Source organism: Cottoperca gobio, chromosome 11, assembly GCF_900634415.1.
Source record: "Cottoperca gobio chromosome 11, fCotGob3.1, whole genome shotgun sequence".
In the NCBI taxonomy this organism is placed as follows: Eukaryota; Metazoa; Chordata; class Actinopteri; order Perciformes; family Bovichtidae; genus Cottoperca; species Cottoperca gobio.
In genome coordinates, this window is record NC_041365.1 from 21,057,742 (window position 1) to 21,082,671 (window position 24,930).

The 24,930-nt window shown below is 43.0% G+C and overlaps 1 protein-coding gene across 1 annotated transcript in view; it reads right to left on the reverse strand.

Moving 5' to 3' along the window:
• LOC115015681 (receptor-type tyrosine-protein phosphatase U-like) overlaps positions 1-24,930 on the reverse strand; it is a 209,475-nt gene that overhangs the window by 150,154 nt on the left and 34,391 nt on the right. The window contains exon 2 of the mRNA XM_029443188.1: positions 1,734-1,862. Coding sequence (XP_029299048.1) covers positions 1,734-1,862 — 129 coding nt within the window. The remainder of the gene's footprint in view (positions 1-1,733; positions 1,863-24,930) is intronic.

Here is a 24,930-nt window from a genome sequence, read left to right on the forward strand (position 1 = left end):
TTTAAATGGATTTTAAATTAAAAAATAGAGACGAAAACTCTCCAGTAGTTTCATTAATTTAAAGCCGAGATGATGAAAACAGAAAAAAGCAAAAAAATACATTAAATAAATAAATGTTCTTAGTACAAGGGGAGAAAAACACATCTAACATTTACTGCACGGCCAAACAAATCAGCTGTTTTCTGCTGAGCAGCAATCAGAGGTCCTGATTATGAATCCAAAGTGAGTCTCAGGGAACGATCCGAGACAATATCTGGTTATATCTTGATGCACGCTTGTCTAATGGACACGTCTGTGCTTCAGCTTCATTTAAATACAACGTGTCAAAGACGCTACTTTTGTAAACTGTGATACGACTTTAATGAGTATGACTATTTTAATACTTGGAAATGAATTCACATGTTGTGTTATTCACTACAGTACGTGTGTGTGTGTGTGTGTGTGTGTGTGTGTGTGTGTGTGTGTGTGTGTGTGTGGGACCCTCCCCATTCAAACACTCATCCTGCTTTGATGGCTCTGAAATGATTTAAGATGTTTGGACTCGCAGTTCTTCTCCTGGTAATTGACAGAATTCTGCACAAACAGTTCCAGTTAGTTTGCAGCAAATTAGTTTTCATTAAATGTGTCATTATTTTATTCTGAACGCAGCTCTCGTAATGAAGCGTCTGTAAAAACAACACGGCACATAAAAGCTGCGGCGAGTCTCTTTATCGTAGACCGGTTGATGTTTTCTGTGTTCTGCATTGTTTATAACTCTATTTCTAGACGTGGAGCTTCTCCGCCTCATGTTTGTTTTTTTTACTAAATATACAGTATATTCCCAAAGTGCCTGCTTTGGGACTGACTTATCTTAACATGTTATAAATATATACCCAAGTTATACCCAAGTTCTCCCACACTACACCGCTCCTCCGCTCCCCTCACTGGCTACCAGTGGCGGCCCGAATCTGCTTCCAGACTCTGGTGCTGGTCCACCGTGCACTTCCTACATCCAGGCCGTGGTCGACCCAGACACCCCAACGCGTTCACTTCGCTCTGCGTCGACCAATCGGCTCGCCGCTCCCTCACTGCGAGTGGGACCCAGATTTCCCTCAAACAAACCCTCCTGTTTGCTATCCTGCTCCAACATGGTGGAACGACCCCCCCAGTGATGTGAGGACAGCAGACAGTCTTCACAGCTGCAGACTGAACACTCACCTGTTTCCCCTGCACCTCGACCCATGAAGACACTAAATAACTCTTCTTTGTATGTTGCACTTCAAACTGTCTGAAGACAGAGTTCACTGATACGATTGTGTTTGAAGATATTGTTCTGACAAGATTCTTGCTGTTCGGAGTTGTGTCTCCAGGATTGTTTGCACTTTTTGTCGCTTTGGACAAAAGCGTCAGCTAAATGAACTGTAATGTAATAAATACACTTCGCCCCGCTATATACGTCTATACGTCTTCTTCACGCTCAAAGAGTCTCAGGTGAGTTTTAACTCAAACTGTGCATGTTGGGACGATATGAACATGTCCTCTCTATTATCCTGGTCAGAATATAAAAGATGATCATTAAATATGTTTAAAACTCTAAAGATCAGAGAAAGGAAACATCGTTTATCAAAACAATCTTCAATAAAATAATCATAAGGTCCTCCAGAAACTTGAATTACCTTGAAGCTACAACCCGTGTGTTTACGTGAATAACAAGAGTTCAGTCGGTTCTTTATGCTACGAGATGAATGAGGTACCTCGTAGAAGATCCGGCGTCGGGTGCGGCCAGTTGTAGGTCCGGATCAGCTGCCAGTCAAAGTCGTCGTCTTGTCCCTGTCGGTACTCACACAAGCCGGGGTCCAAGTCCTCGTCAAAGGTGCAGCCGGCTGCAGGGAGGAGACGACAAACAGATTCAAATACTAAACTTTCAACTTTTATTTTAAGGGCAATTTGTTTTTATGCCGCACGGTCGACCTTCTCGTTTCAGGACTTTAATTACAAGATCACTAATATAAATAAACAACTCAGTGAAGGAGAATCAAGAGCCGTTCCGATCCATCGCAATCGTTACCCGTGCCTTTTATCGACGCCGTCATGTGTCAACTGAAGCATCATGGCGTCAAACTTGAAGAAGGAGTCATGGCGGAGAAGAACCAAAACGTTCCAAAGCATCAGCGTCATTTCACGAAGAGGACTGTGCTGTTTATCTATGTCTGTAACATGATTGTAATTTAACTTCACACATTCAAATGTTATAAGCGAGACTATTTTAAGCAGAATCGATAATGGAAACAATAACATCGACCAGTTCCCATCCTTGTCCTGGTTCAACATTTCCTCATGTAAACACCAAATGGATCCGCCATCATCATGAACCATCGTCACCATCCAAGAAGAACAACAACAATGAACAATGAATGTGTGTCAGTATCATTGCTCTGTGCGGGGGGGATCTGAACTGCGAGCCAGAAGGTACTATAGGAAACTTGTAGCCATTAGTAAACTTTATCTGCGACCAGGAGGAATCTGGAGACGCAAGGCATCAAACCAGAGAAATGAGTGCTCAGTTGAATCACCACAGGCTCGCTGTAAATGTGTTAATACATCAATTCCTGGATAATCTGTGAAGGTACGTACTAAATTACAGCTAATGCTTTGCACCAGGCGGTCAGGAAGGCCTGCCTCCCTCCTCTGTTCCCTCACAATCCACCGCCATTTGGTGCAATTAGCCTTGTGGTGAGAAAATGACACCACAGCCACGGGTCACCCAAATAGCCAGAAATAATAGGCTGCAGTGCCAGAGCAGCGAAAGGGGGCTTCTTCAGCTGATGGAGGACAACAACAGCCCGGCTCTCAGCCCGTGAAGGTGACCCAACCCTGCCTGGCCTCTAATGGCTGCATTCACTATTCTGCCATTATCACACAAACCACAGGCTTTTAAAGCCGTCAGCCGGCGCGTCAGGCCGAGGACAGACTGCTGCGTTCCAGCTTAATTGGTCAGGAAATACATGTGCACTTCAGGAAACCTAAAAAGTGAATAGTCTGGATTTGGGAGGAGCAATCTGTGGTCGTGTGTGTGTGTGTGTGTGTGTGTGTGTGTGTGTGTGTGTGTGTGTGTGTGTGTGTGTGTGCGCACGGTTTAGACACAATACGTCTTTTAGAGCCGAACCATTATTTCCTTCATCGATTGGTATTTTGCCAATTTGAATCTCTGACGCTGCGATGCTCATCGATCAAGTCACCTGAAACTTAACTGTCTTAGAACATGTTGACATTAATCAGGTTTTTAGCAGTCAAACAATTATACAAATATATAACGAGTTCAGACTCCTTAGACTCCGGGTCACAATAATGACGATAGAACTGACGGGCGGAGCAACAAAGAACATTTTATGATTTCATAAAAGAGAAATGAAAATGTTACTGCAGAACATCAACCAAAACATTGGTTCCTCAAACAACCAGTTTGTTACACACACACACACACACACACACACACGCACACGCACACGCACACACACACACACACACACACATTATAATAAAAGTGGAAAAATTAGATCTAAGTTGTAGTAAATCAGTTTTAGCAGCTTTAGCTTCCTGCAAACTAACTTCTATCCAACTCCCTGAGCCGGCTGCGGTCCCCGGACCCTGTCCACTAACGGATCACATTAAGGCTTGGCAGCCGAGCTGCTGGCGTTAAAGAGCTCCTCTGACTTCCTGCCAGCGTTTGGCCGACTCCCTAATGTTGCTTTTTGTTCAGAAGCTCCATCTGTTTTCTTTAATAATGTATAACTTTTGCGTCTGAAGAAATGTTGTATGTTGCAATAAACTACTAAGACGGCTCTCGCCGCTTCCTGCTGCTGACAGACAAATACCACCACCAGCGAACGTCCGCGCCGCCGCCGCGCCGCAGCACCGCCGCCCTCTTCCCCTCCGCCTGCAGCCCAGCCAGCGTTTCCGGGTGTGTAAGCAGATCACAGTTTTAATTGCCTCCTGTGTGAGGGGCTGCTTGTTGTGCCCGGTTATCTGAGGATGAGAGGGCTGAGTGGAGGAGCAGGCCCCGCGGTGAAGTCCTGCCTTTCACTGAGAGCCTCCAGCTCCAGGAAGAAATGTCACCATCAGACACGTTCCACTGATTCCCCTCATTAAGCCTCATCCTTCCCAGCCTCCTTTGCTTTTAGCGCACATGTTCCTCTCAGTGCCCAAATGAGCTTCTCTGGCAGCAGGAGGGCAAACCCATGTAATTACAAAAGCCACGTGCCATTTTTACTGATGTGTGTGTGAGTGTGTGAGTGTGTGTGTGTGTGTGTGTGTGTGTGTGTGTGTGGTTAGCTGAGGTTGTTTTGATGTTTACTTAAAATGAGCGAATGAATCTGTCAGCGTCACACGGGCTACAGCGCTAACGACTGTGGAAATGAATTATTTGTGTTCATCACAGCGACAGGGACGCCGGCCAACGTGAAGCTGAGGCTGCTCAACATTTGCACACAATAAAAAGTTGAGAAAGCAGCTTTAAGAATGCTAATTGCTTATCGAGAGGAGATAGCGCCGCAGCGCTCGGTACAGTCCCCGAGCGCCGCGCCGCCATGCGGAGCAGCAATAACACCGAGAGACGTGGACGACGGGGCTCGAGATAACTTCACTGTCACAGCTGACGAGTTTCTCAGGAAGAGAACAAAGAGGGAGAAATACATAAATGTGCAAGAGGCACGATACTCTTGGAAAGGTAGGAGGGGCAATTTGCCAAACATGACCCGAGCTTGTCGTTAGATACGATGTTTGTCCTCCTGTCTCAACTTCTGCACATCCTCTGCTCTTTGTTCTACTTCTAGAAAAGATGCATTCCTCCGCAGACACATAGCTCCTGTTATAACCCAGAGAAACATTAACCATCCAGACTCCACGCAAGCAATGAAATCTAATCTTATACGACACGCTGATCAGAGAAATCCTCTGTCCTCAGACCCTCTGTCCTCAGACCCTCTGTCCTTAGACCCTCTGTCCTCAGACACTCTGTCCTTAGACCCTCTGTCCTTAGACCCTCTGTCCTTAGACCCTCTGTCCTTACACCCTCTGTCCTTAGACCCTCTGTCCTCAGACCCTCTGTCCTTAGACCCTCTGTCCTTAGACCCTCTGTCCTTAGACCCTCTGTCCTCAGACACTCTGTCCTTAGATCCTCTGTCCTTAGACTCTCTGTCCTTAGACCCTCTGTCCTTAGACCCTCTGTCCTTAGACCCTCTGTCCTTACACCCTCTGTCCTCAGACCCTCTGTCCTTAGACCCTCTGTCATTAGACTCTCTCTCCTTAGACCCTCTGTCATTAGACTCTCTCTCCTCAGACCCTCTGTCCTTAGACCCTCTGTCCTTAGACCCTCTGTCCTTAGACCCTCTGTCCTCAGACCCTCTGTCCTTAGACCCTCTGTCCTTAGACCCTCTGTCCTTAGACCCTCTGTCCTCAGACACTCTGTCCTTAGATCCTCTGTCCTTAGACTCTCTGTCCTTAGACCCTCTGTCCTTAGACCCTCTGTCCTTAGACCCTCTGTCCTTACACCCTCTGTCCTCAGACCCTCTGTCCTTAGACCCTCTGTCATTAGACTCTCTCTCCTTAGACCCTCTGTCCTCAGACCCTCTGTCCTTAGACCCTCTGTCCTTAGACTCTCTCTCCTTAGACCCTCTGTCCTTAGACACTCTGTCCTTAGACCCTCTGTCCTTAGACCCTCTGTCCTTAGACACTCTGTCCTTAGACCCTCTGTCCTTAGACACTCTGTCCTCAGACCCTCTGTCCTCAGACCCTCTGTCCTTAGACCCTCTGTCCTTAGACCCTCTGTCCTCAGACCCTCTGTCATTACACCCTCTGTCCTTAGACCCTCTGTCCTCAGACCCTCTGTCCTCAGACCCTCTGTCATTAGACCCTCTGTCCTCAGACCCTCTGTCATTAGACCCTCTGTCCTCAGACCCTCTGTCCTCAGACCCTCTGTCCTCAGACCCTCTGTCATTAGACCCTCTGTCCTCAGACCCTCTGTCCTCAGACCCTCTGTCATTAGACCCTCTGTCCTCAGACCCTCTGTCCTCAGACCCTCTGTCTTTAGACCCTCTGTCCTCAGACCCTCTGTCCTCAGACCCTCTGTCATTACACCCTCTGTCCTCAGACCCTCTGTCCTCAGACCCTCGCATCACACAAGGAAAAACTTCCTAAGTTTGATGGGTCAGAACTGTGACGGGGAAACATGTAGTCGTTTCTTTGACTTTCTTTTTAATATTTACAATTCTTTCATTGTTTCTTACTGAAGAACTGAAAACACATTTCTAAAAGAGGTTCAGTAGTTTCCTAAAACAGCTGTAGATGCGAGTTAAAATTGTAAACAGTGCTTTTGTTCGGGACTATGTTCAGCGTTGGATGAATCCACATTTGGGCCTTCAGTGAGTGTTTCTGGCAGCAGGACGGTGTTTGTGGGATTCTTCCAAAATAAACTGCAGAGTGTGTTGAAGGTAATGAAGGAACACGTCCCGTGTGGCTCCTTGATGTTTTTAATAGTTTTTGGACAACAATGGAGCTCTGTGGCACAGATGAATAAGATATATCCGGCTTTGAGACACACAGTACTCGTCAGTAGACACATCCATTGTTTTGAATGTTTCATGGGACGTGTTGATAATAAGAGAAATAAAAAGCATCAGCAGCATTATGATTTAAACATGTTGAACATCAGACGACTTTGAGTTAAAGCATCAAAAATAGATTTAAATAAAGGTTTAAAATGTTTGCTTTAAGACATTAAAGGGTTGTTACACCCAAGTTACAAAATAAATTGTATTTTAATGACTTTGTTTTAAGCATTTAGCGTTTATTGGCAGTTTAAAGTAGAAGCAAACAGACAAGCTGAGGAGAGGACAGGGTTAGTTAGGAACGACATGTAATAGTGCTGCTCAATATCTCATAGTTTTCATCATCGTCATTGTTAACTCGCGTGATAAAGACTGTGATATTACAGGCAGGGAGCGCATCAGTAGAAAACTGCACTTCATAAATATCCCTCTCTTTTTTTTTATTGGTGACTTGTGTTCAGTTCGATATGATATCACCAGTGTATCACGACACCACTAACCCGGGAAAATTAAACCAAAAGTCTGGATACCGCAAGATGTAATTGGGAAACTATGTTTTGCTTTGGTAATCTGTGTGCACCGACCCTTTAAGAGATGCATTTTCAAACAAGCCAGGAGTCTAAATACCTTCCAGTTAATTGAATCCCATTAGCAGCGTTTGTGGGGGATCAAAGTCAGGAAGCAGAGGGGAAGAGCAGAGCTCTGCGGCACAAAGCGGCTGCAGGGGAGCCAGGAGAAGCCCTGGAGGGAGATTAATGGGAGAAGGGGGCTCGTGGTGGAGCGTCCGGCCCGACCCGCTCCTACAGTGAACACCATTGACTGATGGCCGGCGCAGCCGCAACATCATATATAGGTTTTGATGGAGAGGGAGAACAACAAAAGCCTCTTACATGGAATTTATCCTGCAGAGGGAGAAATAAATCAGAGGGGCGAGACAGACACTGTGGGCTGGGTGAAGAGCCCTCAAAATGAAGGAGCAGAGAGAAAGCCAAAGAGGGGCGGGGATAATGAAAACTAATCACAGATAACGCATAACAAGAGGATTCCTCTCAAACAGCCGTACAGTATAAAACACTAAGATGGAACCACAGAAGTCTGGGACGAGGACGGCTGCTATTGATCATGCTTAGAGGCTTAAAGCGTCTAGACACAGATTCAACAAAGACACTCATTTGCAATAACTGGAACAAGGATAACATAGTGGCGGCTCGTTCTCACGGTCATAAATCCCAGCGATGTGGACGGCTGCCAGTCATTTGAAGATCATGAACTGCAAATGTTACTGAACGCTGCATCAGAAAGAGATCGTAGACGTCGTTTCTTATATTTCAAGAAAGACAGAAGAAGATTTCTCCTGCAAACCTTGTTTTCTGTATAAATAAATTCTCAATTACGTCTCGAGGGAAAGTCATTTCTCTGGCCGCGTGTTTTTAACCTCAGACTGTGTAGAAATATGGACGTAGTCTCCGATTCTCGTCATCTTGGCAGTGACGTAATCGTCTCCCAGCTAACACAAGAATGGGCAGAGAGGTGGACGGTCGGTGGAGCTGAGTGGCGTTAAATAAACCCGGAGCAGTTGTTTCGTTTATTTCTACCGTAAAGTTTGTTATGTTAACTTGGTGGAGCGGCCTCCAGTGGCCACTCGAGGAACTGCATGTTTTGGTACTTCCACGTTGTCTTAATGCTTCAGCTGCTGAGGATGTCGCTTGTTACGTTATTAAAGTTACAGACTTTAAATAAGTCAACATTGAGACACCACGAGAGGGGAAGGTAGGGAACGTATTTGTGAAACGAGAAAAACAAATAGCAACATAATGTTTAGAAGACCAGGCTGCAGGTCAGCTACTCTCTCTAACGCAGATGTTTCCTTCACACACAGAGCGGCCTGCTGGTCCCTAATCTTCCTTTACTTCAGATTAAACTCATTTACACTTTGGGTGAAACCTCACCAGAATAATCTCTCCCTGTGCCGATAAGGCGGGTCCATCAGTTAAGCTCATTTCCCTTTACGTTAAAGAAAATTCCGCAGGCAAACCAGTGAATACTGTGCAAGCAGCAGCAGAGCTCAGCCAGCACTTCCTTTAATCAGTGCCTCTCCGATACAGCAGCTCTGTTGGGACTGAGGATGCAGGATGTTCTGCCGCTGCTCGTTTGCTTTGAGATAAAGCTCCACGGCTGCGTGATTTGCATTTGAGCGTGTGCAGGCGATGCATCAGACCTGACAAGTTTACTTAGGGATTGGGGAGTGTGGGGGGGGGGGTGGTGGAGGAAGGGTGACGCAGCTGTACAGCTCATCAATAGTGAGCTGGCAGAGGAAGAAGAAGAAGAAGAAGAAGAAGAAGAATAGGTAAGAGTGGAGAAACAGCACTCCTGGTAGACTGTAGGGTTCGGACAAAATAAGCTTTTTGATTGATAATCCTTGAAAGCAATAAGCAGCATTCAGAGAGAGGCGATGTTTGGACGTCTGGATGCCTATAAACTTGACTTTCTTCATGCATAAAAACATATTCTTTTCAACCTGAGCCTGCATTGTGACATCATTACACCAACTAGAGACACAGACAACAAAAGGCCAGATGTATAAATTATGCATACGCACAAAAAGCATGCACACGCCACATTAAAGCTGCCCTGGGGAGTTTTCTTGTAAACAAACAAAATAAATGTTGTTTACATCGCCAAAACCCACCGTGTGGATCGGACAAACCTGTTGGCTGCATTTCCTTCCTCATAAAACATTTGCAAAAGCATATTTTGTGAATATGTTGTTTTTTACATCCTTTACTTATTAGTCACTTCTTCCTTTTATTGGCAGGTTGCTATGTTACCCGATGATCTTCTAGATGAATTGTTTGTTCTATAAAAATGTCAGATAAATATTGTAAAATGTGCATCACAGTTTCTTAAAGTCCAAGGTCTTTACAGGATTTGTTTTGTCAGTCAAAACACAAAGAAATTCACTTTGATATGAAATAAAACAGGAGCTGGAGCTCTCCATCTGTGGCACTGAACCGCTAATGAACGATTCTTTGTATTTATGTCGGTACGTATTTAATTGTTTCTCATATTTCTCATTAAATCTGAAAACAGCATTTCTTTGTAATTTGTGCCTGAAAATTACTTCAGCGATTAATTGATTTGGATTATTTTCCCTTCAATCTACAAATCGATTAGTCGGCTAATTATCACCATTATTTTAATTATTTCACACAAACTGCATCATTTATTCTTCAGTTTTTTATTTTGTTGCATTAACTAGTTTTTTAAGAATTATTTTATTCATTTATTTCTTCTGTGTTTGTTGTACGTCTGACACAGATAGAGAAATAAAAACATGAACTCCATAAGCTGCAGCCGCAGTGTGTCATCATGTCTCACCAATGCAACATGTGCAATCAGTGAAGCTGTATTGATATGCAAACTGGAGATTAAGAGGCGTCTCTGTTATATTAAGAAGTCCCTGAATAAAAAGGTACAGGTGGGAGAAGTGTTTGATCTTATTGAGACTGCCGACTGTGAAAGCCTGCGTGAGTAAACAGACCGCGAGGAGAGATCGATCAAAATGTAGTTGGCGGAGCCGCAGCTGCAGTCATTTATCATCATTTATCATGATGTGGGGATTTGACTGGAGATATCCAAGCATGTTATGACTGATGGACTGAACCCTGGGCTGCTGTGACCTTTACAAGACAGTAAATGCTCTGCTAATGGCGATACGTCTGTCCAACCTGAGACGCACCTCGCCATAAGTCTCAATTAAATGAGGATGTCTCCTAAGCTGCAGCCATGTTCCTTATGCACATGCCTCTTTCTTTGCAGCTCTTCGCCTTCATATCGGAGCTTTCTCGGACCATACTGGTCAAACCGGAGCATATTCTGATTCAGCAGAAGCCAACATGAAGACAAGGTGGCGAAGAGTAAGAAAATCTATCTATCTAAAAATCTTATTTCCCTCTAACTGCATGCTGCACGCTCGGGATGGGAGCGGTAGAAGATTGGCACCGGAGGGCATATGCTGTTGTGTGAAATTGTTTCATTACTGGCCCATGATGGTTCTAGTCCCTAACTGCAACTCAGGAAAATCGCAGCCAAGGCCGGTACTTTCAGAGGCCGATAACACTCTTTAACATTTTATAGTATCTGTAAGGGGGGACACTACACTCTCTTCATGCACTGGTCAATTTTGAGATATCGAGCTACTTTACTTCCACAACATGTCTTCTTTCAGACACATTTAAGTGTTAGCTTTACTAACTTCGTCAGTTTGCGTCTGTAGATTTCTCCTAAAGTGACATTACATAATGCCTCGTGCATATTAACATAACATTTCACAAAACTTGTAATAGAAAAAAGGTCTCACAGGTAGAGTTGTACGGCCCCGTCGCCACAGTAACCCCGGTCTCCCTGCAGGGGTCGAAGGCTTTGTGATAAATGCAGTTAAATGAGTTGCACCAGAGAACTGGAGAGGAATCCGCTACAGTTGCTATTAGGAGGTTGATAAAGACCATTGATTACCTAATGTGCTCTACATTGAACTAGTTTCCTGTTTAGAAAAGGATGAAAAATGTGTTTCCACAGTTTTGTTCATGAAGCGTCAGTGTAACCTGAGCCGACACTGCAGCACAGATGAACTGGTGCGTGCGCGGCGAGATTAAAGGGCTGGCCGCATGATATACCAGCAAGCCAGATAGAAAAATAGATTGTTCATCCTTTCGTCAGCAAGGAGAGACGGCGTATAAATGATCTTCCAGCAGAGAGAAAGAGTAAAAGATGGCCACAAAGCAGGATCTTCTCGTTAGGCCAGGCTCCATCTGCTTACCAGTTAACGCTATTGTTAGAGCTGTCGTGAGCATGAATAGAGGTTGATGAATAAAAACACATGAAATCACACGTATAAGGAAGACAGAGGGTTTTCCCTTCAGCACCTGCATCACAGCTCCGGGCCTCTTGGCTGATGGAGAAAGGGTTGCAAATGACAGACGCTCACACCACTGTCACATGTGAACATTTAATCAACAGTGCTGCAGGGGACACTTTCCCCTTCATGTGGAAAGCCACTTTAAGTGGTTATGTCAAGTTTTTTTGTCCCCTGCAACAGAGGGATATTCATGTCAGGACTGACCTAAATGCATGAGTTGAAAGCTTTATATCTGTTTAGTGGTGATGTATTCATATTGGAAATTATTGCTGTCTCCACGCTTTAAATTCTTCCGTGCCAATTAGAAGCGACATATTAATGAATGGTCGGAGAAGCTCCACTTAAAATACAGAGGCCTCATAAGATACCCCGAGCAGCAGATGCTGGAGGTTTGTTTTGCAGTTCCTGTAACGTGCTGCATACATTTACACAACCTGCCTGATTGCATGATGTCACAGCGACCAACCGCCCGACTGCTTTGATGTAGATTTCCATACAATCAAGTGGTAAAAATAAATGCTCAGAACCGCTCGGAGCAGACGCATGAAATCACAAATGAGGAAACAACTTCACTGCAGCAGGATTGTGATGGTTGTTTGTCGGCAGAATGTGTTATGCACAGGAGTCCTGGCGTTCTCCGCGGGTGGTCGGCCACAAGAAAAGAATTCTCAGTAAGCCAATCGTAAATGTTTATTATTTATTTTTGCATATTGTATATAAAGAAAAACCCACAAGGGAAGGGAACGTGCACAGGATGCCAAGTGATAGGATGCAGGGGTTGAGATGACTCCTCACTCCCCTCCTCGGTCCTCAGACCTCCACAAGCTCCAACACTGCAGCTGCAGAGCTTCAGAAAGCTGCAGGGCTGCAGGGAGCTGCAGAGCTACAGGGAGCTGCAGAGCTACAGGGAGCTGCAGGGAGCTGCAGGGAGCTGCAGAGCTGCAGAGCTGCAGAGCTGCAGAGCTACAGGGAGCTGCAGAGCTGCAGAGCTGCAGAGCTGCAGAGCTACAGGGAGCTGCAGAGCTACAGGGAGCTGCAGAGCTGCAGAGCTACAGGGAGCTTCAGGGAGCTGCAGAGCTGCAGAGCTACAGGGAGCTGCAGAGCTACAGGGAGCTGCAGAGCTACAGGGAGCTGCAGAGCTGCAGAGCTACAGGGCTCTGACCTCCATTACGGAGACAATGCTCTGACTGCACAGACTCCCGTTCCCAACAGGCACATGGCTAGACAACACACTTCAGCTCACCTCCCCGTGTGTGCAAACTGTGTTCCTCCAGCACAAGTTACTTCTGGAGAGACTTCTCAACTTTCTGACAGCACCAGTGATTTTATTTTAGATCTCAGAGAGTGACAGTTCTTTAAGATGATCCGCGGTGGAGGAGTGTTCACATCCTTTAATTCTTATTATAAAACAGTCCTCCTGCATTAAAGATGTCAGTAAGAGAATGTAAGTCTTATTAGCAAGATAAACTATAAGAATCAAAAGTAAAAGTATTTATAATTCAGTAAGATTACGTTACTCCTCGTTAGGAAGAGATCAGGTTTAGGTTTGTACGTTTGTTACTACACAAGTTAGAAGTCAACGTTTGACACGAGAGCTCCAGTTATTGCACTATTACTAATATATTCTAATCACAATAAGACCCCAGTGATGCTGCTTTGATGTGATAATGTTTCAGAGATAGAAACATAACATATGCACACATGCATAACATAAACACTTATACTGTTTCCTTACTGCTGTACGTGCTGTGCGGGACATTTGACTCTTTTTAGACTCTAATATTGACGCAGTTACTGCAAACGCAGTTTCTTTGAACTTATTAGCCGACAGCGATACATCTTTGACGAGCTTAAATCAGCCCATCATGAAACTTCAACACCTCCCAGCGAGTGTCGGGTCAGGACCCCTCGCCGTATGACTCCGTAGTTGACGAGTCGGGAGCGAGAACGCCCTGAAGAGTCTGAGCAAAGATAATTCTTCCTTCTCTGCAGGCTGGAGAGAGGAGCAGCTGGCTCTGAGCTTAATGTACCGAACATCTGCAGAGATGCAAACTGTGGAGAAGTTAAAGGAAATACACAAGCCCGAAAGCAGCCGTTTCCACAACAGCACGCACACACACACACGCACACACACACACACACACACACACACACACACACACTCTGGTCACATAGACAATATGCTCATAATAGGGTACTGTAACCACGGCGATGAGAGCCCCTTTTTGAAGGAGATCAGCGCTCCTCGGAGAGCGTCGCACTGTCTTTGCTTCGACTTAATCACAGCTCACACCTCCCCTTTGGGGCTTTGATTCAGATGTCCTGTGGAACACTTGATCCTTTCCTTCCGTTTACTCTTTTGTTCCGTCTCCCACTCTCACTCTGTGTTTGTATCCCCCTCCCACACGTGCACTGAGGATGCATCAAGCATCCTTCCAGTCGCAGCACCAGGTGACGCCACTCAGCTGCACGTGGAAGAAACGGTAAAAGCGTGGACGTGGTTTTCAGTAACAAGAGGCTTTACATCACATTATAAGCAGCGCTTCCTTCAGAACCATATACATTTAAATGAGCACTCGTAATAAGAGGCTTAGCTGCAAGGGTGCTGTCCGTTATTATGATAAAGAATTATTACCCAAATGTCCAAGATGCAGACATAATTGCTCTCCTCAATCTTTTAGTAGGCTTTTTTGAGCTGCTTAGTTCGAGCACACGGGGAAATAATGCCTGCAGTTAGAGTCACCTCAATTTCTGTGAAGAAAAGCAGGAAGGAAGGGAGAGAGGAAGTAAAGGAAGGGAGTATTCATCCTCTGAAGAAAGCCGCTAAACGCTGCTCTTTATTCAAAAGGCTCCACACGCAGCAAGTTTCAGGCTAATAACTGCAAATGATTACATTTACCCTTTAAATGAGTATTCATGCACCTTATATATTTTTAAAAGCTGTAACATCTGTAACTGTTGAGATAATGAGGAACAAATGTCTCTCAATCAAGCTGGCATGTGAGCATATGTGCTTCTTTCAGCCTTCAGGCTTCTAAGAGACTTCTACACTGAAAAAGACGACGTTGTGGCACACAAGTGATAATTATGGAGCAGAGTAGAGATGAGTCATGGAGGCAAGAAAATGTAACATACGGCAACATCCATCTAAAATGTGCTATAATTAACTCGATTAGACACAATAATACTGAGCACACAGCAGACTAAGATGGGTCGCATCAGGAAAACCTGCACGTTTACTTATTAGTTATAAGTTCTTACTCACTTGGTCAGTTGCTCTGTGCGCCAAACTATGACGCTCCACGAAAACCACCAGCGTGAGCTGTGCTCGTGCACGACTGCCTCTAGTGGCCGTATTTGTTATGACGGGAGCAAAAGAAGAAGTCAGGTTACGTAGTATAAAGAGAGACAATGGATGGGTCAAACAAACTTACGTAACGTAGGTTAGCTTACTAAACGTACGTCACAAACTTCAGTTACGTCGCCTGCGTACTTATTTCAACTGAAATCCTTACCCTAACCAAGTAGTGACGTAACATCCTTTACTTACGTCACATTCCATAAACAACGTACCTAAAGTTACGTAACTCACGTATTTTAACCCCACGTAACGTTAACATGTGTCGAAGTCGATCGGACGACCCTGCAAGTTGAAAAAATAAGCTAAATGGGCGCCCAGTGTCTACATGTGACGAGTTGGGAGAGAATACGCAGTGACAGTGGAGCTTAATGTAGATATATATATATATATATATATATATATATATATATATATATATATATATATATAATATATATATATATAATATATAAATATATATATAATATATAAATGTTTATATTTAATAATATATATATTAAATATATATACAATATTATATATATATAAATATATATATATACAAATATTTATATAAAAAAATATATAAATAATAACAGCAGTTCTACGTAAGGAGCAGGGAGCTAGGGGGAAACCAGAGCGTTTGAAAAGTCGAAGCTAAAAGGTTTAAAGCACAGAGAAGGTCAGGCTGAGAAGATATTCTTCCAGGTATTCAGTAAGTCGGACAGCAGGCCATTATGTGTTGGAGGAGAAGAAGCTGTAAAATGAAATAGTCCCAGGATATGTTTTCAGGACAGCATAACCTGAATGACAAATGTTCAGGACAAGATCCGTGTGCAGAAAACTCATTCAAGGCTGGACAAAATAAAAGCACAGCAGCCGACTGTCACAGGTCTGATGGCTCAAGGACCTAATGCCATTTCTACAACTGGGAAATATCAAATCCACTGTAACTGGATTGTATCAGCTGATGCAATAACACAATATTTCCTCACAACGTGGCTCAGGATGAAGGCGACGATACGTTTGTCTCAACACAACTGAGGAGACGAGGTTCGTCTTCGGTCGGACACAGAACATCATTTTACTCCACTTTGTGGAAACCAATAAAAATAACCAACTATTTCCCATCTCACTGGAAACATCTTTTACACTCACACATCTAGCCGAGGCTTGTTAAATGACACTTCTGCTTTTCTGGGTAGTTTTAAAATGTGTAAATCTACATGTTTTAAACCTTTCTACACAAATGAAAAGATCTCTTCAGGTGTTTGTGTCACAGCGATGGTGCAATAACAAATTAACTTGTGACACATGTTCAGCAAAGCAGCTGTTTTGCATCCTCTATGTAAGAGGGGGAAATACTGTTTTCAGTTTATGCTTTGGTTAGAACAAGAAATAGAAACAGCCAACAGCACTACACAAGACGCTTGTGCATACAAACCCATGCAGTCACAATGAATTCTTCACAGTGCACATAAAGTGAAATTGAAAACGTATTATTTGTTTCACGTTTGGAAGAAAAATGAAAAACACGAGGCTTTCTGATCCCTCTGGTATAAAGCAAACCATCCCATCATGTTTACATGAGCGCTGTGTGTAGAGTGTATTTCATTTTTATTCACGGCCTCAAGATCCAAATAAAAACATGCCAATGTTCGGTGTCATTACAGCTTCACCAGGCAACAGCCGAACAAATATGTAACTGAGCCCGCCACGGACAGCCGCTCATGAGAATGTGCCAAAAACAACTGTGAGCGAGGAGGCGAGACGAATGTGTCTGAGATATAGGCTCAATGGCGGGGCCTTTAATTACCACAGCCGGGGGCCTGCTCCACTTGCACTCTTGTGTTCAGTGGGCCGGCCTCGACTCCTTCAAAAAGGGCCCTCAGAAACCACAACGGCGACGACAATGTCAGCCCAGTCCCCCGCCCTCCCAGCCGACCGGTGAAAACCTCGTTCACCGGGCAGAACAAGCTGATAATTAGGTGCTCAGCCGCGGTGAGACGTACAGATCTGATATACAGGCCTGTTGAGTCACCGGGGAGGAGTTAAAAGACTGTAGAGCGAGGGTAAAGAATTACAAGGGCTGGGAGTTTGTGCTGCATATTAATAGTAGCCCAAATAGAGGGGCCACACGGCCATCTGGGCTGAGTTAGAGAGCAACTGGGACTCTGTAGAGGTTAACTAGAGCCTGTGTGAGCGCGGAGCCACGTTTACGACCATCTGTGTGAATGGACACGCGGCGCCCGTTCACATGCGCATTCGCCCAGGCATGCGCAGAAGCTTATGTGTCTGTCTTCGGTGCATTAAGCGAGGAATGAAAGTTTATGACTTGGTAAAATCCATTATGACACTTAAGCCGCTGTTCGGATAATATTTGAAAGCTCTCCATCCATCACTGGGACCGGACCGCTGAGGCCCCTCTGACAGCAGATCCCATCTTCATTTAACATTCATGCTCTCCAACAGCTGCCAATATTTTACAGGGAGCAGCATCCAGGCCGGGCCGCGGGGCAAACACATCAGTTTGTTCTTCATTTAGTACCATTAGGCATCTGGCCTTTTTTAACACAGGACACGTGCGTGCAACAAGAAGGGCCAGCAGCTCGAAACAGAAGGAAATAAAGAGCAACCTTAAACTGATCTTCAATCAAGCGTGAGCAGTTATGTGTTTGTAAGTGAGTGTGCTATATGGTGCAGGCTTCCTGAAGGACGACACATATGGGGGATTTCTGGCACCAAGAAATAAGCCAATAGCTGGTTAACATCTTAAAATGTCAACAATTGTTCTGATAATGCCCCCGATACAGTACGCGATGACGATAACGTTATGATATATACATTTCTATTCTATTGATTCTGTATGTTGCTATTGTTCTGCACTTCAATGATTTCACCTGTTTGAAGCTACGTTCGGCAACAGCACTTGCTAGCAGCTAACCGATCTGTACATCCTTCGGCATGTGCAACTCTCAACATCGACGATAAAGAAATGTTAGCTCGTTAGCTACGTCGTCCATCATCAGCTCTGGAAAAATATATCGCTTCGTATGAAAATCAACGATGGAAGTAGCTAACGTCATCGCTGTCGAGACGATCCGGCAGGTGCTAACGGAGTGTGTAGCGTAGCCAGATCTAACAGTGAAACGACGACAGCATGGAAGGCTTTAGATCCGAGGGGAGGCACTTTGTTTTATTCTTTTACTATTTACACGTCTTATTTTATTAAAATCGTAGCTGCACTTTTTCACAAGGCGTTAAAAACAAACTCCATATCGGCCGATATTTACGATTTTCTTTTTTTAGAACTTCTTTACAATTTGTCCAACATTACAATATTATACATATATATATATATATATATATATATATATATATATATATATATATGTATATATATATATATATGTATAATATATGAGGATAAAAGTGTTTAACCATCACGTCACTCCTGCCACACAGTGAGCAGCTTTTTAAAAGGGGAGAATATTTCCAATAAAACATTAAGAATGAAGAATCACCGCTCTGTGTCCTTTCAAGGTGAAGGCAGTCGGCATGTTGCCAACAACGAGCCCTTTGCAGGTTTGTAAGAAAAGGTCTTCCGTTGCTCAGGTTGTCTGCAGGCGCCGCAGAGAGTGACCTCCCATTAAACACCCGACCTCCTAACGGGGGATCAGATTTGCTCTCGCACCTCGTGCAGTGCTAACATTACATCAAGCTGCCGACTGGGAGGAACACATTACCCTTATAGAGGTAATTACAAGTGTAGAGTGAGGAAGGTTGTGTCGGGATTAACAGTCCAGGGGCGGATATTAGATCTGAGCATAGTTTGTGTTAAACTACTTTCTAACAAAGAAATAGTTCCAATAAAAACTGTAAATGCTGGATGCAGGAGATTTCCTTAGATTTTACTAATCTAAATTATAATCCTACATCAGATTATAATGCAGGTTCTCCTAAATCCTGTCCACTCTACCAATCTGGATGACACCAGGTGAAAATCTCTTCCCACGTCTGATATAGCAAATATAAAGGCTAATCTGATTATATTATCCTTTTGCTTTACTAGCATCCTTTTACATTGTGAACTTGAGCCATCACATCTCATACTGCCTTTATACTTTGCGTTAAAATGCGTTTTGGGAGATCGGATTGCATTCGATGGTGCTCGACCACAAGAAGGTACGACTGTGAATGCACCCGAAACGTGTTCGGGGACGCATCGTGTAAGTGGGTGAATTTATACATAATCCCTCCAACTGTACGGCCAAGTGCGCGTCTCTTCTGCATAACTCGGGTCAGTCTTCTGCAAAAAAGATGGGAAGTTTGTACTGTAATTATGTAATTGTGTAAAGGGTCTTATTGTCTTCCCCCTTTTACATTTCCACCAGTGAGAGCTGAACAGCATCAGAGAAGAAGAGGAGAGCACGGGGTCGGGGGAGCCACGAGCAGACGGCTGGTGCATGGAGCTGCGTAGAAAGAACCTTCGAAGCCCTGCAGTGCACTCATAAATTGATAATGACCATCGGCTTTCTGTGTCGCAGAGTGTCTGCGAGTACTTATCGTGAGGAGGGGAGCGCTGAACCATTGAGCAAATGAGTCGGGGTGACAGGGAACTGGGGAGCCGTCATCCCGGCCTTGAGCCTGGCTCCTCCAAAAGCAAGCCCTTTGGCCTCCCACCACTCTCACCACCCCTGGGTCCTCTTAATCGCCACATGGACGCACATTACTGATCTTAACATTTTCCTTCAAGAGAAATTCATGCTTTCGTTTCTCTATTTTCTTACACGGCTTTCATCTGTCTTATCAGACGAGCTCTCCCTCTGCCTGGCTCTCTTCTGTGAGTGACTGCTAACAGAGGAAGCACAATCAATCCCGTCAACACGTGTGTGTGTGTGTGTGTGTGTGTGTGTGTGTGTGTGTGTGTGTGTGTGTGTGTGTGTGTGTGTGTGTCTGTGTGCCTGTGTGTGTGTGTCCACCCTGTGAAGAGAGGGCTCTATCTGTATTTGTAAGTGAACACGAGACACGGCGGAGATGAAACAAGCGTGCTGAGAGGAGAGTAGCTTTTGATAATCTTGGAGTATAATGAAAAGGAGCATTAGCACAAAGTCTCCCAGAGGCTAATGAGCCCAAACCCCCACAGCACTGGTTCCACTGAAGCCACTGACCGCTTTCTTGGCTTCATTCAAAAGGAAATGGATTGGAAAAAGAGGAAAAAGAAGTTGTTGTGTAAAGCTGGAGTCTATACAAATGAGCATGAAAGGAGAACAAGGCAGTGTTTACTTTATCAGGCTTTACTCACATCTGACTGTGCAAGTGAAAATACTTTCCTTGTAGCTGCAGAACACGCAGGTGCATAATGCACGGAGCGAGATAAACACGAGCCTCGGGGGCTGTTTTTACATATTGGGGATAAATATTCTCATATCAGGACGATATGTCTTTTGTAAATCGTTTTCAGAAACAATCACTAGGTGTGCCTCTCCCTCGGTGAAATGACATGAAATGGCAAATTTAATGAGAACAACAAAGAGAGAGAATTAAGTCTTTACCTGCCACGAATAGAAATACACATAAAGGCATTTACGCCTGGAAACACATCCAATGTTATTCCAGACATCGTTGAGCATGTCCCAGTAGGTCCAGAGAAGACGGGAGCAATAACTTCTCATCATATTGTTCCAATATATGCAACACTTTAAAGATATTCACATCTTAATGATAACCGAATCTTGTGACATGAATCCCAGTGGATCTGGAAGAGCAGGCACATTGTGCTGCAACTAATATTATTTTCATTATCGATTAAGCTGCCGAATATTTTAAAGATGAAACAATTCATCAGGAGAAAGTCTCAAGGTGTCTTTAAATGTGTTTCGTCCTAAAGAGATTCACTTTAATATGATATAAGACAAAGGAAAGCAGGAAATCTCCATATTTCAGAGGCTGAAAACAGCATTTTCTGGCAAATGTTTTGCAGCTTTAGTTGCAAATCTCTTTCAAGATGAATTGTAAAACGATTTCAATGTTTATACTGAGATTGCTGTTTACTTTTCTACAAGATGTCATTGGTATGGAGGCCATCAGTCACAGCGTGGCCTCTTTAACATCTAGTGTTTGCTGTGAGCTCTGTCCTGTGAGGACGTCAGTGCTATAAAGGTGACAGACTCTGGGACCGGCTGCAGTCGTGGGCTCGGCCTGGTCTGCTGCTGACGGGTCCATCCATCACACGCCGCCTTTGACTTTCTAGCACTTTGAAAGCAGCATCGTTCCGTCCTCGGCCTCCGAACCCATCTGCGGGATCATTCATCAGATTGTGTTCTAGTGGACTAACTGGCTTTGTGAGAATCTGTGTGAAGTTGGTACAAAATTATAATGATGCACTTTTAGTTTTATTAAATATCACTGAAGCTGTAGGGGGAGCGGCCATTTTCTGCTGGTGTCCTATGGAGACAGATTTAGTAAATGTCTTGGCACATAGATTACTTCATGAAGACACTTCATCATGAGTTATATTGCTCCAGTTTATTGTTCGTTTAACGTCACTGTTGGAGGAATAAATCCTTTTCCTTAAACTGTCATTCAGTGTTGAGACGTTTGGTTTGGGGACCGGGGACCGTCTTTATACTGCGTGTTCTCTCAAACTGTTTGTAGCTAGAAAATCTATTTTGTATATATTTAAGTTACATGTGAACCAGGAAGTATAAAGAGCGAAGGAGTCCGTGTAGAGAGGAGGTCGGGGTGTGTTCAAAAACAGAGATCTTTTCCTAAAACTAACCTTGTTGATTCCTGTGAACACGGAGCTTTATTTTGAAAAGACTGAATGAATGCACACAAAATCGGGAGTAACCTTTCGTAAGATGTCATGAACTGCTGTGTGAGGATACAGTTGCTCCATGACGCAACACAGTCGGCACACCAGAGGGATGTCAGGAAGTTGTGCTGGGGGATATTTTATCCAATTGTTGTACTTTACGATCATCCACTACTGGTTTATTAAATGTTCCCAGAAACATCCAGAAGATAATCGGATGCAGCCTTTAGCAATTATGCACCAAAGCTATGGAACACTTTACCTGCAGACATTAGGGAGGCAAGCTCGCTCAATATCTTCAAAAGTAAAAACATATCTCTTTACTTTAGTCTTTTAATAGTGATATTTTATATCTCTTTACTTTAGCCTTTTAATAGTGATATTTTATATCTCTTTACTTTAGCCTTTTAATAGTGATATTTTATATCTCTTTACTTTAGCCTTTTAATAGTGATATTTTATATCTCTTTACTTTAGCCTTTTAATGGTGATATTTTATATCTCTTTACTTTAGTCTTTTAATAGTGATATTTTATATCTCTTTACTTTAGCCTTTTAATGGTGATATTTTATATCTCTTTACTTTAGCTTTTTAATGGTGATATTTTATATCTCTTTACTTTAGTCTTTTAATAGTGATATTTTATATCTCTTTACTTTAGTCTTTTAATAGTGATATTTTATATCTCTTTACTTTAGCCTTTTAATGGTGATATTTTATATCTCTTTACTTTAGTCTTTTAATAGTGATATTTTATATCTCTTTACTTTAGCCTTTTAATGTGATATTTTATATCTCTTTACTTTAGCCTTTTAATAGTGATATTTTATATCCCTTTACTTTAGCCATTTAATAGTGATATTTTATATCTCTTTACTTTAGCCTTTTAATGGTGCCACTTTAAACTAATTTAAATGATTTCATACATTTTTGCTCTGCTATTTTAATTCAGCTATTTTTATACAGATTTAATTCTGCTATATTATATGATTTTTGCTATTTTTTCTGCTATTTTTATAATAGTACTTCAGACTCATTTACATCCACACTGTGATTATTGTTCTGTAAATTATCTTATTCTGTCTAATCTTGTACTAATTGTTATGTTTCTGCTGTGAAGCACTTTGGGCTGCAATTCTTGTATGAAAGGTGCTATACAAATAAAGATTATTATAGCTTATTATTATTATTATTATTATTATTATATAGAGCTAAGGAGCAAATGCTGTGCACATCACTTTTCAAAAGGGTTTACTGCTCTTATTTTATAATAAACTGTTTATGTGTAAAGCTCCAAAAAGTCTAGATACTACAATTCCCACAATGCAACTCAACAGTTTAATTTGACCAATCTCCAAGTTCATAACGCTTAGCAGTTAACAAGCAAACGGTTTAAGTTCCGCTGTAATGTTTAATTCTTAATGACACACAAACAGTGTTAATGTGCAGCTATTGATATTCCTAAAATTACTTAAAATGCACAGAAGCTTTTTGTAAGTGTTGTGCGAGCCGGTTTATAAGCTGCAGTGTCTCTCTCTCTGTAGCAACAGTAGTTTCCCCCTGAGGATGATTGAGCCTCGCAGCACAAACTCTTGCTTTGTCAGGCAGAAACTCAGCATCGTGATGATCTGAGAGCGCAGCGGGAGCCGGCTCTGAAGCAGCCGCGCTGCGCTGCTGCTCCATCTTTGGAGAGTAAAACAATGCAGAAGAAAAGAAGATGAAAATGAAACATTCATGATCGCCCGAGGAAACTGAACTGTGGCAGCGACAAAATACCAAAAACAAAAAACAGAATAGAAGAGATATGTTGCAAGAATGAGGATAATAAGGAAGATTTATAATGCAGCCAAAACACAGGAGAGAAATACTCCATGATATACTCGTTAAGAGCAGTGAGAGAAGCAGACGCTGATACATAGTGTTTGCATTATATAAAGTTAAAGTACAAACAATGTCAAAATACTCAGGAAAATGTATCCAAGTATCTACCTGCTGATTGTTTGGTTTGTAAACCCTCCGCTCCAAACCTCTAAGTTATTACAAATTAATTAAAATAATTAAAAAAGGGAAAAGCAGCAAATCCTGACATTTGAGAATCTGGAACCTTTTGGTTTCTTTGCATTAAACTAACTATTATAAAAATCAATTAACTTTCAGTCATTCTTACTAAGTTTCTTCAAATAATCACTTCAGCTGCACTTATTATTATTACTTATTAATATTAATATAGTAATTACTTATATTACTTATTATAGGAATTATGTTGTGTAGTTTAATTTATATCAACGCCTCATATTTAATAAATCTGCATTTGGAAAGTTAAAAAGTCAATATTTCCCTCTGAGAAGACTGAAGTAAAGTACAAGTATCTCACATGTGTACTTAAATATAGTACTAGAGTTAATGTACTTACACCACAGACAGGCAGACAGACAGACAGGCAGACAGACAGGCAGACAGACAGACAGGCAGACAGACAGGCAGGCAGGCAGGCAGACAGACATGCAGACAGACAGGCAGGCAGACAGACAGGCAGACAGACAGGCAGGCAGGCAGACAGACAGGCAGACAGACAGACAGGCAGACAGACAGGCAGGCAGACAGACAGACAGACAGACAGACAGACAGGCAGACAGACAGGCAGACTCACTTTTCCCTTCAATTATTAACAAATGTTCAACAAAATGTTCTTTTGTAGAAACCTTCAGAAGTTAGATACAAGTTACTTTCTCTAAAATAAAACATTAATATTAAATCAAAAAGCAAGAATAAGATGATGAAAGCATGAATGTAAAAGTAGCTCATATGAACGCATGATGTTCAAAATGTGTCAGATTTGCAGACACGTCTTAAACACTTCACAGATTCAGTCGTGTGCAGAAACACTCCGTCCAGAAGACAATCCACCGACACAGAATCCAGACACTGTTTGTTCCATTAAAGACGAACCGACACCATGTTGGTTTAATGTAAAGGAGATGCAGGTTTGTATACGACGCCCAGTGGGTTGATCACATGATCCAGGGTATGCAAAACACCTGAGAGGAACACTGAGGCAAACAGATGATTTATTATGAGCACTGATGATAAACTCTACCTCAGGCAGTCTCTCACACACACACACACACACACACACACACACACACACACACACACACACACGGAGAGTGGAGTGTGGCTGTATGACAGACTGGGGATGTGCTCAAGAGAGCAGCGACAGGAACTCAAGTGAGCTTAAGAGGTGTGAATGTCTAAAGTAAGAAACAATAA